We start from the raw sequence: 14084 nt of genomic DNA, 5'->3' as shown, positions 1-14084 counted from the left end.
GTACAGCATCTAGGCAGCTGAGTTCAGTGGCAAGGTACAGATCTTTCTAACAGCCACTTAACCTTTGTTACTGTGACTCTGTAAGCAATTCCCTAGACTTAGAAAAATTATGGTGGACTTGTGCAGTAGAAGACACTTAGGCATGGACTAATGAACAGAGATGGGATTAATGGTGTCTTCCTTTAAGAGGATGCTAACTTTTATTTTCTGAAATGTGTAGAACTGTCCCCCGTCAGTGTGTGACTGTGTGTGGTTGTAATTCTTCTGGCTCAGGTACACAATATATCACCATCCAGCTAAATCACATTTGTCACTTTCAAAACAAAGTTTCTGTGGTGTTTTAGTAAGTTATTTCCAGTAAAAAAAGTTCTTACAGGATAGGAATGGGAGTTTCAATGAGTTGTACTCACAGTCACTAGTTTTTCACAACTGTCAGCAGCCCAGGAGCACCAGCATGGCTTAGTTTTGAGCTTGCTGCTGGCCACTTTTGGCACCTTAAACATCTAGCATCTGGCAAAGCCACATGCTTCTAACCAGCACAGCATCCCCCAAGCACAGTAACCCACCAACCTGTGGGCAGCACAGCAAAAGCACCAGAAAACCTGAAAATCAGTTCCCCTGAAATGAAAGTTTGTGTTGCAGAGCTATAGCCCTGCAACATGCCGTCAAGTGTGAGCGCAGGTGTAGGCTGCTTGTTTCACAGAGTCCTTCCCATGCTTTGGCTCTCTGAGTATGTCAGGAAATGGTTCGGGCAGTTCTGGATCAGGGTACAAAGAAATTGCTGTCTCTTTCTATGTTTGTTTGCAGATGGGCCGTGCCTGGGTGTGGTGGGAGCCTGAGATGGAGTCTCCCAGCGAGTCAGAGAACAGTGACTTACAGTCGCTTCTCAGCTGGGATTCAAGCTTGGATCTGGACATGGGGAGCTGGAGGAATACTGAAGAGGTGGCCATGGGGAAGCTAGAGGAGAGCAGCCGAGAGGCAGACTGCGAGTTCAGTGAGCCTCTCTGGGGGGATGATAGTGAAGACTACCAAATGGCAGAGAGGCCATGTGAAGATGACAGTCTTCTCCAGTTCTTCTCAGAGGTAGGGCTGTTTGGATAGTTCAAGGGCATAGTTCAGGCCCTCCTGAAACATGAGGATTTTCAGGGCCTTCACCACCCTACACACAGAAACCGTCTGGGGGAGGAGCAGATGCCCCAAGTTCACTTGCTCTCTGTCCCAAACCTAGCCCTTCTTCCCATTTAAAGCTGGCACTGCAACAAGGCAGCTGGTTTGCCAAAACACAGCTCGCCCTAAAACAGAGATGTCAGAGAACTGCCACTGTAATAACAACACCGGGCTTCATCAGAAGTTCTTGCAAGGATTCCTAAAAATGGAAAGGTGTTCGTGAGTGAAAGCAAAAATAGCATCTGTGCTGCTTATTTCTTTTTTCTTTTGCCTTCACAGTTTGAAACAATAAATCTCTGTGTTGCAGGTAACCCAGATGATGGAACCTCTCCACATTAGCAGCACAGAGTCATCACAGGCTCAGTGGAATTATTGTGGCTCTGGGAAACGTGGTGATGGGGAAGATGTGAGGTGCCAGGAAAAGACCACAGGGACAGCAGTCTCAGGAGCAGACAAAAGTCAACTACATGTCCTGGCAGATAAGGAAGATCACTTCCCAGGAAGAGAGGTAGGGGGGAGGTGGTCCTACGAGAGCTACTGGTCCTGGATGAAAGACAGGAGACAGGTGAAGGAAATCAGCTCTAGAAGAGAGAGGGACACAAAGGAGGAGACAGCAGGGGAGGGAATGCAAAAGAAATGGGTGAGGGGAGGATGTTTTTTATGTACGGATATGTATCTTTATGAACAGGAAGCTTGCTACAGATCAAACCTTCAGATTTGAGTTGGAGGAATTGCTCCTCGGCAGTATAAAGGTGACTCATGAGAGCTGGCAGTCTGCTCTCAGGTTTAAGGCTAGAGTGGAATACTTGCCTTGTTCCAATTGCTGTGTTATGCAGCACACAGCTTGGCTGGTTTGAGGCCCACGTGGCTGTGATAGCAATAACCATCTGCCCCTGGAGACCATCATGTCTTGGAAGCAAGCGCTGTCTAGACTGGGTTTACATCAGTCCTGTGTCTAGGGGGCCTGTGGGCTCTCAGCAGCCTCCAAGGTGTTGCTGGGACAGGTAACACAGCAGTGGAAGAACAGTGCCATTTTTCCACAGTCACATTTGTTCCCTTGCAAACTGAGACACTGGAGACAGAAATAACTTTCAGGGTTCTTTCACTTTACCTGTTCAGCCATAACAGTGCTATTCCCAGCAGTTCTCTTGTTCTCCCAGTAGTCAAAGTCTAACACAGCACAGTGTCCTCTTTCTTCCTGAGGAGTCTGCTCCATGCTTCAGATCAGCTGAGGATTCTCAGTTTCCCCCTGCACAGAATATCACTTCTGGACTCCAGAAAGCTTCTCTCCCTCTCTCCCTGTACCTGTCTACATTTTATTGCCAGATCACTACAACAGCAGCAACACTCTCGTTCCTGGCTGAGTGTATTCTCTGTCATATTCATGTGGGAGTTTGTGAGGAAACCACCTTGTTGCACCCTAGGGGATTCTGTTATCTGTGTCTTGATCTTTAACAAGCCCGAGGCAGTCTTACCTCAACTCCTGATTGCCTTCTCACATCCATGACTCTTCCCAGAAAAGCAGACACAACACCAGGCACCAGTCAGCTCCACAGTGTTTGTGTTACCCAGAAGTGGTTATGATCCAAGAGATCAGACCCAGCTGTTACTGGAGTGCTGGGCAGCACAGTGAAGGTCTGGATAAGGTCAAACATCATCCTCCAGAATAACAGAGATCGAGCTAGCTCCCAGCTGAGACTGGATGCAGTGAAGGGATGTGCAGGAGGCTGGCTTCTGGAGAAAGGATTCAGGTGATGGGCTGCCATTTTAGACATATCTTCCTTTTCCTCTGTGCTTGTCAGGACAAAACTCAAGAGACACCTGGAGAACAAGCTTTAGGTGAGCCACATCCACGGGAGATGAGTAATCAGGCCCAGGACCAAGACAATAGTGATAGCGCCTCTGCCGCCCACATGCTGGACTCCACAAACCCTGCCAACATGCAGATGTAAGTATGCTCTGCTGTCTTGCAGGCATAGCAGAACAGAGTTGTTTCCCTTGTCTCACATGAGAACAAGTGTGTGGACAGGTCACCTCCAGGAAGGTGAGAGCCAAGGAGAACAGGAGGGAAGGAGGTAACTTGTGCTGTCTGTGTGGATCTGCCAGGATTTTGGGGCATTGATCCTAAGATGAAGTGAGAACAGTAGAGATTAAGTAAGAGATTAAACAGAAAAATACATGTTTCCTCAAGGCAGCTAGGCCTCGTGTGAGTGGGGTATCATGCTTCGTCAGGCAATGTCCAGTCTAGCTCCTAAGAGGCATTACCAGCCTGCTGCAGGTGCAGGCATGTCAGTCACATGCAGCCTCTGCCACATATGTGATCACCAGGGCTGCCTTCTGAACAAAAAACATAGTTTATTGGGATGAGAAACTGAATAAAAAACACCTCAGTAAAGTTCTGAACTTGAGAGTAGCATGAGCTTTTATATTCAACTTGATCCTGCCCTTTAGAGCTGCTCAGTTCAGGTCTTGTTTCTACCTATTGCCTGGCATCTTCTGGATGTTTAGTTGTACATTCAGTTGTAGAACGCTTCCACCAGCTCATCCTGAAAGGCTTTGCATAGCTACAGCGAAGGATCTCTGCGCCTCATCCACCTGGATGTGGTGGGTGCTAGCAGAATTGCCACCTCCTACTTTGTCTCAAGTGTGATGATCTGGCAATATATTCCCTCCACAGGGTGCAGCTGAGCTGGGATAACCCCCTGCAGCATTTGCTCTTCAAAAGAACTCTCCTCTCCATCTGGAAGATGATAGCCAGTCACAGGTATGTGGGGGCAAAGGGTTGGATTGACAAGGCTCCTGAACACACTGGCCTGACTTCCAGCTCCTGTGTCACCAAGCCTTGTCCTCCCCTCCACGACAGCCACCAGAGGCTGGCTTGCCTTTCCATGGCTTTGCTTCTGGCTCTCCTTGCAGCAAGAACAGCTGTGTGCTGCAAAGCTGGAGAGAACACTGCATATTTATTTCCTCTGCTTAATGTGGCAGAGCCCAAATGTTGCTTCCTACACAGCTGGCACAGCCAGCTTCGGCTAGGGGCTCAGCCTCCTCCCATGCCGAGTCAAGACAGCCACCGAACACTGGCTGTTGCCAATCGGCCATGGCCCTCATGGCAAGCAGGGAGAGGCAAGCACTGGTCCATGTTGCGATGTCGTCTTTGGCAGAGGCGGACAGAGGTAATTCTTCTTGCTTGTCCCTGCAGATACAGTGGCCCATTCCTGAAAGCGGTGTCAGAGAAACAAGCCCCTGGATACAGGGATGTGGTAAAGAGGTGAGTTTGTGGAGGAAGTGCTCAATAGTTGATTTGTCTGTTTCTTCTGTCTTCTGTAGTTTCCAGAGGGCCAGTTTCCTTCCTCCTTTTCCAGAGTTTGGCTGTCACCAGCATCTCCCACTGATTTCTTTTTTTTTAAAACCCCTTCTGGGTGTTTACAACCTCACACTGATTCTGGAGCCGATAGGAATTGTGCCCACCCTTTGCTGGCATTGCATGGCTGACTTACTCCAGGCACAGTCCACTCAGCTGTCAGCTCTGCCTGAGCAGGCGATTCGGCTTCTGCGGCTCAGCAGTCACTTCCCCCCAGGTTGGAAGCATGTGCCTCAGACCCTCTCCTCATCCACTGCTTGTTCTGCAGATGTTTTACTCTCACTGGAGAAGTGGGTCAAAAGAATATTTCCCAGAGAGATTAAGATCATTTTTCAGAGCTGAATCATATTCTATTCTGGTCACAGTTGTCCTCTCTGCAGCCATTCATTTTCTCGTTCTGTCAAAATAAGGGAAGTAATATTTATTCTCCATCATGTTCCTCTTACCAGCACTGCTATTTTTACTAGTGGCACTATTTGATTTTAAAGGGTTTTAATAGATACCTATTTTAGTAACTTTTCTTTCTCCACTAAGACCTGGACTGACTTCAGGAGGACTAATTACTAGGATCGCTCTGCTTGCCTTCTCTGGAGCTCAACATCAAAATTTTTTTAGAGGTGACTGCTAATGACCTGCCATGTTGATTGGATAGCAAGTGTCGCATTGGCTAAACTTACTTTTGTCTGACTTGGAAGAAAAACATTTCTCACTCCCCCTTTTTGTCCTGAGCAATAAAACTGACTGAAAATAGCTGTGCTTTCAGGGCCATGCTCAAACGAGAATAAGCATGTTCAAGCAGAGCCTGAAGAATGAGTGGCCCTGGGTTGCAATTTAATTCTCCTTCCGTCTGTCTTTTGTAGACCCATGGATTTAACAAGCATAAAGAGAAGACTGTCAAAGGGACACATTCAGTCAATGGTCCAGTTCCAGCATGACCTCATGCTCATGTTCCAGAATGCGGTGATGTACAACAGCTTCAACCACCATGTGCACCGCATGGCCATGGAGATGCAGCAAGAGGTCTTGGAGCAGCTGCAGATGTTGGGTGAAGCCCTCCTGTGCTCAAGGGACAGGCTGGGGTGGGGGAGAAGGTAACGAGCCACATCTGAGGCACGTTTATTTTGGAGAAGTGTTGTCCCCCTGGCTCAGGAGGTCTGCTGGTGCTCAGGAGATGTGGTGAAGCTGCAGCCATGGTCTCTGGCAGAGCTAGTTATCCTCCAGTGGTGCCCACCAGGTTGATGGGATAAGGAACAAAGCCATTTCTAGGAGGGGCACTGGCAGGGAAACCTCCTTTCTTCCCTGAGAAAAGCAGCACCGCAGTCCTGCAGTGAGAAACAGTTCCCTGGGAGCAAAAAAAGACCTGGGAGAACATTATCTTTGTGACCGGCTGGGACGATGAGGGCCCAGCGCTGCGAGGACGGCGGGCCGTGCACGGAGGCGCCGCCTTCCCGCGGGTCTGAGGCGCTGCTATGTTGCGGGTCGGTTCGGGGCGGGCCGGGCGTTACCGGGGCGCCGCAGGCCGGGAGGGGCACTCCGGCCCGACCCCGCGGCGGGGCGCGCCGCAGTAAAGGCCCGTGGTGGGAGCCTGTCCACGCGTGTTTGAAACCCCAGGCGGGGGGAGGTATGGGGGGGGTGGGCGACAGGACCCTGGCGGCGCGAGGAGCCCGGCAGCAGGCCGGAGCCCCAAGGGGCGGGGAAGAGCGGGCGCCGCTCGCCATTGGTGAGCGCCGTGGGCTGGCAGCCCTGAAGGTGGTGTCGATTGGCTGGCGAAGAGCGATTAGGGTGTAAGGCACGCCTCCCGGGCCGCGCGTATTCCGGAAGCGGAAGCGGTGGCGCGGTGGCGGCGCGGCCATGGCGCGGGAGAAGCAGGCGGAGGCGGCGGAGGCGGAGGGAGCTGCCGAGCGCTCCTACCGGGAGCAGCTCGACTACCTGAACCCTATCGCCCAGCCGCTCGCCTCCCGCAAGCTGACACGTAAGCTCTACAAGTGCATCAGGAAAGGTCTGGCTGAGCAGCGGGGGCGGGCGGGAGGGACCGGGTCCGGGTCGCGCAGCCTCCTCACGGTGCCGTTGTCTTGCAGCGGCCAAGCACAAGCAGATCCGTCGCGGTGTGAAGGAGGTTCAGAAGTTCATCAACAAGGGGGAGAAGGGGTAAGCGCTGCCGCCGGGTTCTGCTGCCCTGGCACGACACGGCCCTGCTGGCCCCGGGCCCCGCTGCCCCAGCGCGGCCCGACCGCTGACACCAGCTTTCCCCCCGCAGGATCATGGTGCTGGCCGGCGACACGCTGCCTATCGATGTATACTGCCACATCCCCATCATGTGCGAGGACAGGAGCCTCCCCTACGCATACGTCCCTTCCAAAGCGGTAAGGGGCTGCGCAGCCGAGAGGCACCAGCCCCGGTGAGAGGGAACCCGGTGGGCAGCACCAAGTCCGGGCTGCGGCAGGAGCCTTCCCCGGGAGGCACAAATCTGGTGCCTGAGTGAAGCGCTCGGTGCTCATCTGTGGCCAGGGCACAAGAGGGACAAGCAGCTGTGGCGCAGGGGTAGGAGTGTTTTGCTGTGGGACCACAAAACCATTTGCCCTGGTAGAGTCCTTGCAGTATTTGGGGATGGGAGCTCTCTGGTTTGGAGCCAGGATGCTTTTCTCCCCCCTTGATCATGATCTGAGACATGCCTGCTTGCAGAAATGAGATGCTGGCCAAAGTGTGGTGTTGGTGGGACATCTTCACCTTTGCAGACTGGAAGTTGGGGGTGGGGGGTGTTGTGTCTTTGGGGCTTTGCCCCCAGTGCAGGCAGCTCTGCAGACCCCCGCCCTGGGAAAGGAGTACGGCGTGAGGCAGGTGCCAGCCCCTCATGGCATGTGCCAGCCCAGCGCTTCACTTCCAGCATCCAGGAGAGAAGTTGGGGAAGGGGTTCTTAAACCCAGCACAAGTCTGGAGGGTTTGGGCTTGAGGGGCTATCAGAGATGTCTTCCCTAGGCCATGGCGTGAAGCATGTTGGCTGGGTGTCAGGCCTCCCCTTGGGGGGGACCCAGTGCCCCCCAGCCTCCCTCATGGCCTCGCTGTGTTCCCACAGGACCTGGGAGCCGCAGCTGGCTCGAAGCGCCCAACCTGCGTCATCATGATCAAGCCCCACGAGGAGTACCAGGAGACCTACGATGAGTGCCTGGAGGAGGTGGAGGCCCTGCCGCTGCCATTGTGAAGAGCTGGGGATGGGATGTGCCCGTGGGGCAGCAGCAGTGGGGGGTGGGTCTCTTGGCCCCCTGTTTGTGGGGACACTGATGGGGGGCGGGGGTGCCACGGGGGTGAATAAAGGTGTTTGTGTAGTTTCTAGAGGCAGCAGTGGTTGCTGTGGGGTCTGTAGAGGCAGTGCCGGCCTTGCCTGGGACTGGAGCGGACACGGCTACGGCCGCCGCGCCGCCAGGGGGCGTCCGCGCTCCGGCCGGCGGGGGGGGTCACCCTGCGGGAGGGGTGGGCGCGCCTGGGCGCTGCTGAGTCCGGCGGGACCGGACGAACCATTCCGCGGGGGGGGGGGGGGGGGGGGCGGGTGTGTGTGTTCCCTTGGGGGGCGGTGGGGCCTACCCCGGCGGCAGCGCCCAGGGTGCCGGTCCGCCCAGCCCTGCCGTGACTCAGCCCCGGCGGGTTGTACCGACGGCACCACGCCGCCTCCCTCCCTCCCCGGCAGCCCGGGCGGGCGCTGGGTCCGGGTTCGGGGGGGGGGTCCCCTCTGCCTCCCCGGACCAGCCCACACCCGCCGGCGCGGCCGAGAGCCCCCGTGGGGGAGAGCAAAGGCAGAGGCCAGCAGAATGAAAACTGAGTTTATTGCAGGAAAGGCCGTGGAGAGCCTCGGCTGTTACAGACATGGAGCAGGGCTCCTCTGACCTGGTCCCCCCAGCTCCTCCACTCCCTCTCACCCACCTTCAGAGGGCGATGTGGGGATCCCCCAGTCTCTTCCCCAGTTGGGAGCATCCCAGCCCCCTAGCCACATGCCCCAGTCCTCGCCCCTCCAAAAAAAGGCCTCCCACTGTGGCAGGGTACCAGTTCCTGACCCCTCCTTGCATAAGCCACTCAGCCCTCTCAGCTTGAGGGCTTCCTGCAGGGATGGTGCATTAACCCCCTCCCCTGCAGAGCAGCTCCAGTACTGCTGCCATGGAATGCCCTGACAGAGGTGCTGGGGCAGCTTCCCCACCCCTCCTGGCAATACCAGCGCTTTCCTCCTCTGCCTTCCCAGTGGCACCAACACAGACCCACACAGGCACACCAGCACTGCCACACCACCAGCTCCAGGATGCTACTGACAGGGCAGCCGCTGCGAACAGGGGCTGGGGCTCCCACAGCAAGGCAGTGGGGATGAGGACACAGCTCAAGTCTCTCCTTAGCAAGACATTAAGTTACTGGGTTGTAGGGAACGGGCGGCAGAGCAGGAGGGACAGGGAATGGCTCACAGGATGCTTGGTTTCTGCTCCATGGCAGAAAGAATCACAGGGCAAGCAATCCTGGAGTCAGAGCATGGGGCACATGCAAGACCCCCACCCTCACACAGATAACCCCCCTCCCCCCAGAAGGGCCTTAAGCGCTGCAAGGAGAAAAAGCTCCCTTGTCGCAATCAGTCCTTCTCCCCAGGGCAGCACCAAGCAGCTGGTCCTTGTGCAGACCCTGAAATCCTCCCATTGCAGCAGCAAGAGACCTTCCTCCTTCACAGTCCCACTGGCATCCTGCCGCTCAGATCTTCGAGGACTCCACCCGCTCAATCCATGGAGCGTCAGCCCCCATATCCCTGGGCTCTGACCGCAGCTGCCGCAGCTCCCGCTCTAGTGCCTGACTCCGGTGGTACATCTCCATGTAGCTGGCCTGGAGCTCCCGCTGGTACCGCAGCACCTTCTCCTTCTCCTCCTGCCAGGTTTTCCTCTCCAGCTCAAAGTTCACAGCCTGCAGCTGGCCCTGGCGCCGCTCCCGCAGCAGCTCTGCCCACAGCCACTCCACCTGCCGCTCCAGTGGCTCCGCTGTGTCGCTGTGAAGGCCCCGGCACTTGGAGTCATCAGTTTCGCAGCCGGGGAAGTCCTGGCACGCCGGCATGGGGTCATCACCCAGTGGCAGTGAGGTGCTGGGCTCCGGGGAGCTCTGGAAGGAGTCTGCCAGTTGTGCCAGCTGGGAATCCCGGGCCTGGACCTCTGCCTTGGCCTCTCGCAGCTGCGTCTTCAAGCTAAAGATTTCACCCAGCTTCTGAGCCATCTCCTCCTGGGTGTCCCGGAGCTGCTGTTTCAGCAGGGAGATCTCCGCTGCCTTCTGGCACACCTGCAGGGCACAGGCAAGCAGTGAGGAAGGGTTGGAGGAGTAGGACCCCAGGGGTGGCAGCACCCCAGGCTGTCACCACAGCGTCCCTGGGAGACCATAACCATCACACCTGGCTTGTCTCCCCATGTCCTGTGGCCATGAGTGACACCAGAGCAAGGAACCGCTGCCCCCATCCTGGCTCCACGGCCAGGAGGGTGGCAACAGGGAGGGAAGGAAGGGAACTCACCTCCCACTTGGTCTCTTCCAGCTTGGGGCTGACTCGCTCACCCTGGGACTGCCGGAGCTTGGGCTCCTCACACTGGCACTGCTGCATGCTCAGCTCCTCCTGTAGCCGCTTCTTCTCCTGCTGCGCCTTGTAGAGCTGCAGCTGCAGTGCCCGCTGCCCGCGCTGCGCCTGCTGCGTCACCTGCTGCAGCCGGGCCACGTACATCTGCTTCAGATCCTCCAGCTCATCCAGCCACAGCCGCTGCTTGTCCTCAAACACCTGCCAGCATAGGTAGATGCTGGTGAGGGTCCATAGCCTACCCCTGCACGGGGCATCCCCAGGGAGGGATCCAGGAAGGTCCCATGATGTTGGATCCTGCCGCACTTGGACATTCCCAGCCCATCACCCACCATGGGAAGACATCAGTTCCTTCACCACTCCACCGAGGCACCGTAGGCCCACACCCCTGCCCGGGGTACCCAGCACAGCCCCAGCCCACAGCTCACCTGCGTGAAGGGGTCTTCAGTCTCACTAAGGCTCCTCTTGAGCTGCCGTAGCTCTCCTCCTGTCTCCTGCAGCCGGTCCTCCAGCTGCTTCACCGCGTCCTCCAGCGAGTAGGTGAACTCATAGGGTGGCGGGGGCTCCCCGGGGCTCTGCAGCCGGCTCAGGGTGGCCATGCTTTTGCAGGACAGGGGTGCCTTCTCAGGAGCCAGGGGGTCCCTGGGGCTCCGGGAGACCCTGTCCAAGGAGCCCCCAATGTGGTTGATGTGGCCCATGGAGGCACTGAACTGGCTTTGGGCAGGCTTGAGGCGGGAACCATAGGAAGGGAAGCTCTGGATGGAGTTGTGGCTGGAGTCAGAGGTCTCATCCAGGCTGATGGCGTGGAGCAGGTGGGTGCGGAGCGGGCCATGCTGTGAGGCTGCCGTGCTGCTCTGCGACAGCAGCGTGTGCAGGCTCCCATTGCTCTTGGACAGCTTCTGCCCCTTGGATGAGGACAGGCCCTGCATGGAGACCAGCCCCTTCCCAGCTACCGCCTTGAAAGCTGAGGGCCTGATACGGCACTGAAAAACAAGAGCAGAGTCAGGATGAGCCCAGCAACCCCCCACCAGCACACACAGGCACCCAGAGCCAGGGAGAAGCCGCTTGCTCCCAGCCCCATATCCCTGGACATCCTGAAATCCCTGGCACAGACCATTCTGCTCCAGCCCCATCCTCACGCAGGTGTATTTCAGGGCCCAGCATGGCACGCACAGTCTCACCTTGTCAAAGCGGCCCCTCTCGGGCAGGGAGCTCTTGGAGAAGTCAGCCCCACGGTGGTGCTCCCGGGAGCAGCGCTCAGGGGACCGGTTCTCGCGGTCGCTCTCATAGTCCCGCTTGTAGCAGGTGCCTGACGTCTGGTGCTTCCGTTCTGACCGCATCTCCTTCTTGGCCCCGTGCAGGTAGCCAAAGAGCTCCCGTTGGCTCAGCCCCTTCCGCAGCAAGCCATCAGGCTGCCGAAGCCCCCGCGAGCCCCCCAGCGGGGCCCGCAGCTCCAGGGGGGACAGATCCTGCTTCTCCACCAGGCTGCCCACGCTGCCCATGCTGCCAACGACACCAACGGGCTCTGAAGAGAAGTAGGTGCTGAGGATCCGGGTGTCGGGCTCACAGGTCACAGGACCCTGTGCTGCTGCCATGGAGAATTAGGGAAAAGCCCGGTACCAGCACTGCCGAAGGAGAGACAGAGTCAGCAATGCTTCAAACGCCGCTGGCACCCCCTTTCCCAACCAGTGCCAAGGACCGACCTGGGCTCCTGGCGCTGGGAGAGACCCACCAGGTCGAGGCAGCTCCCTGTGGACCCGGGAGCCAAGCAAGCAGGGCACTGGCATGCAGCATGCACCAGGGCAGGGGTTCCCCCCTGCCATCCCCCCATGGCAGAGCACTTCCCTCCCACACCCAGCCCCACCTCCTGCCTGCGGCCGGGGCCGCCACCAAAACACGCACCTGCCGCCCAGCCAGGCAGGCGAGTTCAGGAGCCGGCAGCACCTGCCCGGGCCTGGCGCCAGCCCCGGCCCAGTGGCACTGAGCCACCCCACCAGGACCTCAGGGTCCAGACAACCTCCGGAGACCTCCCTGGAATGACCATGGGGTTGCGCAGTCCTGGGGGTCACTGGCTCAGCCTCCCCAGGGTGTGCAGAGGACAGGCACCTGTCCTGCCCCAGAGGGAGTCTTCCCGCACAGCACGGCCTCCCAGCACCATGCAGGGCGAGCAACCAAGCCCTCCCCACGGCCCCACTCCACCCGCAGTGCTCCCACCCCAACACCGGGCAGGGATGAGGCAGCTGGAGTCCAGCTGCTGCACGCATGCAGGGAACCCCGTGGCCAGACACGGCAGGAGGAGGCGGGAAGGGGCAGGATGCGGATGGGACAATACAGCTTCCTGTGCAGGTGGCCGGGTAGGAAGGACGTGAGGATGCCTTTGGCCTCAACTCCAGCTCCCCAGTACCGGTGAGGGGGGTGACGGCCCTCGCAGCCCTTCGCAGGCAGCCCGGGCGGAGGGGGCACAGCAAACGTGGCAGGGGTGAGGCAGAGCCCCTGCTACACTCCCAGCCTCGCCGAGGGCTCACGGGCCAGGTTACACCCAGGAAGCTGCCCTGGTTCTCAGCACCACGCGCCGGGTAAACAAACACCCCGCTTTTAATTGCTGCCACGCACAAACCTGTCTGACAGCTCCTGGCCTGCGCTGTCACCTCCCTCTGTGAGCCCAGCACCTGCTCCGGGCATCGACGTCCCACAAAGGGCAGTGGGGACAGACCCTCTGGGAGGGTCTGGGATGCCACCAGGTGTGCACGGGGATGAGGGTCATGGATGTCCCCATGGGGGGGAAGCTTGCAGCATCCAGCCCCCAGCACAAGGGCATCGGCCGGGAGCAGCTCGGCCAAGCCCCGCAGCAGCTCCTCCCGGCACAGGCGGCCAAGGAAGTAGGTCAGGTTGTAGGTTTGGGAAGCGCCGGGGGAGCCCGAAGGTGTCCTGCCTGCGGCGGGAAGGGTGTCACACCCCGCCCCAGGCAGCAAAACACCGGTCCGGCCAGCCTGGCTCCTTCCCGGGGTGGTGGACGAGATCTGGTCCCAATCCCAGCCGTGCCCCCATCGAGCTCTGCCCGGGCTGGATCCGGCCACAAACCCCCTCCCATCCCCTCTGGGCGTGAAGCGGGTGGGCCGCGGAGAGGTGCGGGGGGGAAGGGGGGGAAGGGGCTGCGGCGGAGGCGGGTCCGCAGCGCCCCCCCCGCTCCTCCCCGCAGCTCCCACCGATCCCGGCCGGAATTTCCGGCGCGGAGGGGGAGGTCGGTCCCCAGGGCCGAGCGTGCTGCAACCCGGGACAAAGCCGCAGGGCCGAGAGCACCGGGGAAAGGGAGGGGCGCTCCGGGAGGCGCACCGGGGCTCCCCGGGGGACGCACCGGGCCCGCACTCACCATGCCGGCGGCGCTGCGATCCCACCGAGCTCCTCTCCCCGCTCCTTCCCTCGCCGTGTTTGAACGCGCCCCTCGGTGGCGGACGCGCGGGCTGCGGGCGGAGCCGGCACCGGCAAATCGCGGCGCGGAGGCGGGCGGCGGCGGCACGGTGAGGGGCGGGGGAAGAGGAGGAGGAGGAAGAGGGAGGGCCCGGCCGTGCCCACCAGCAGGGCGGGGCGGTGCTCGGGGCGGGCTGGCTGCCTGCAGCGCCGAGCACCCCGTGCGCAAACGGAGACCCCCACAACCCCCACTCTGCTGCAGACCCGGGGCAGGAGAGAGGCGTTTTGCTCAGCCTCGTTGGCTGCACCAAGCACCCGTGGAAGAGAGAGGGGTCTCGGCTCGGCGGGACACTCTGCACCCTCCTTTTGCAGGACAGCTCCGTGTCCCCCCCCCGTGCCACGGCACCCACGGGTGTGCAGGAGCCACCGGAGATGCTTGCACTGCACAGCTCACTCCACCTGCCGCAGCATGCACGGGGAGCACAGAGTACCCCCACGGGGCTGCCACCCACCCCAGCACCTCGCCTGGTACCAGTGAGACATGACATGCTTCATCCTTCTGAATTAGCCCTG

General features: G+C 58.8%; 3 protein-coding genes across 5 annotated transcripts; 2 read left to right on the top strand and 1 right to left on the bottom strand.

Moving 5' to 3' along the window:
• Positions 1-659: 659 nt before the first annotated feature.
• Positions 660-6143, top strand: LOC135314691 (bromodomain-containing protein 8-like). The gene is made up of 6 exons (XM_064458684.1): positions 660-1083; positions 1475-1675; positions 2970-3115; positions 3845-3931; positions 4367-4435; positions 5389-6143. The coding sequence occupies exons 1-6, from the start codon at positions 733-735 to the stop codon at positions 5621-5623; spliced, it is 1089 nt and encodes a 362-aa protein (XP_064314754.1). The 5' UTR covers positions 660-732; the 3' UTR covers positions 5624-6143.
• Positions 6144-6335: 192 nt separating this feature from the next.
• Positions 6336-7864, top strand: NHP2 (NHP2 ribonucleoprotein). Of its 2 annotated transcripts, none has more exons than XM_064458681.1 (4): positions 6336-6500; positions 6607-6676; positions 6786-6891; positions 7602-7864. In XM_064458681.1, exons 1-4 carry the CDS (start codon positions 6380-6382, stop codon positions 7725-7727), a joined length of 423 nt encoding a protein of 140 aa, XP_064314751.1. In that variant the 5' UTR covers positions 6336-6379; the 3' UTR covers positions 7728-7864. The 2 variants fall into 2 exon arrangements, with proteins under 2 accessions (XP_064314751.1, XP_064314750.1); XM_064458680.1 differs by having other exon boundaries at positions 6337-6527.
• A 465-nt stretch (positions 7865-8329) lies between these two features.
• On the bottom strand, positions 8330-13677 carry N4BP3 (NEDD4 binding protein 3). 2 transcript variants are annotated; one of them, XM_064458678.1, is made up of 5 exons: positions 13474-13677; positions 11285-11728; positions 10532-11086; positions 10047-10304; positions 8330-9820 (listed from the first exon to the last, which is right to left on the bottom strand). In XM_064458678.1, the coding sequence occupies exons 2-5, from the start codon at positions 11696-11698 to the stop codon at positions 9248-9250; spliced, it is 1800 nt and encodes a 599-aa protein (XP_064314748.1). In that variant the 5' UTR covers positions 11699-11728; positions 13474-13677; the 3' UTR covers positions 8330-9247. The 2 variants fall into 2 exon arrangements, with proteins under 2 accessions (XP_064314748.1, XP_064314749.1); XM_064458679.1 differs by lacking the exon at positions 13474-13677 and adding an exon at positions 12721-13425.
• Between the last annotated feature and the right edge of the window lie 407 nt (positions 13678-14084).

The sequence above is a fragment of the Phalacrocorax carbo genome, chromosome 8, assembly GCF_963921805.1.
Source record: "Phalacrocorax carbo chromosome 8, bPhaCar2.1, whole genome shotgun sequence".
In the NCBI taxonomy this organism is placed as follows: domain Eukaryota; kingdom Metazoa; phylum Chordata; class Aves; order Suliformes; family Phalacrocoracidae; genus Phalacrocorax; species Phalacrocorax carbo.
This window is presented reverse-complemented; position numbering and strand designations above follow the sequence as displayed.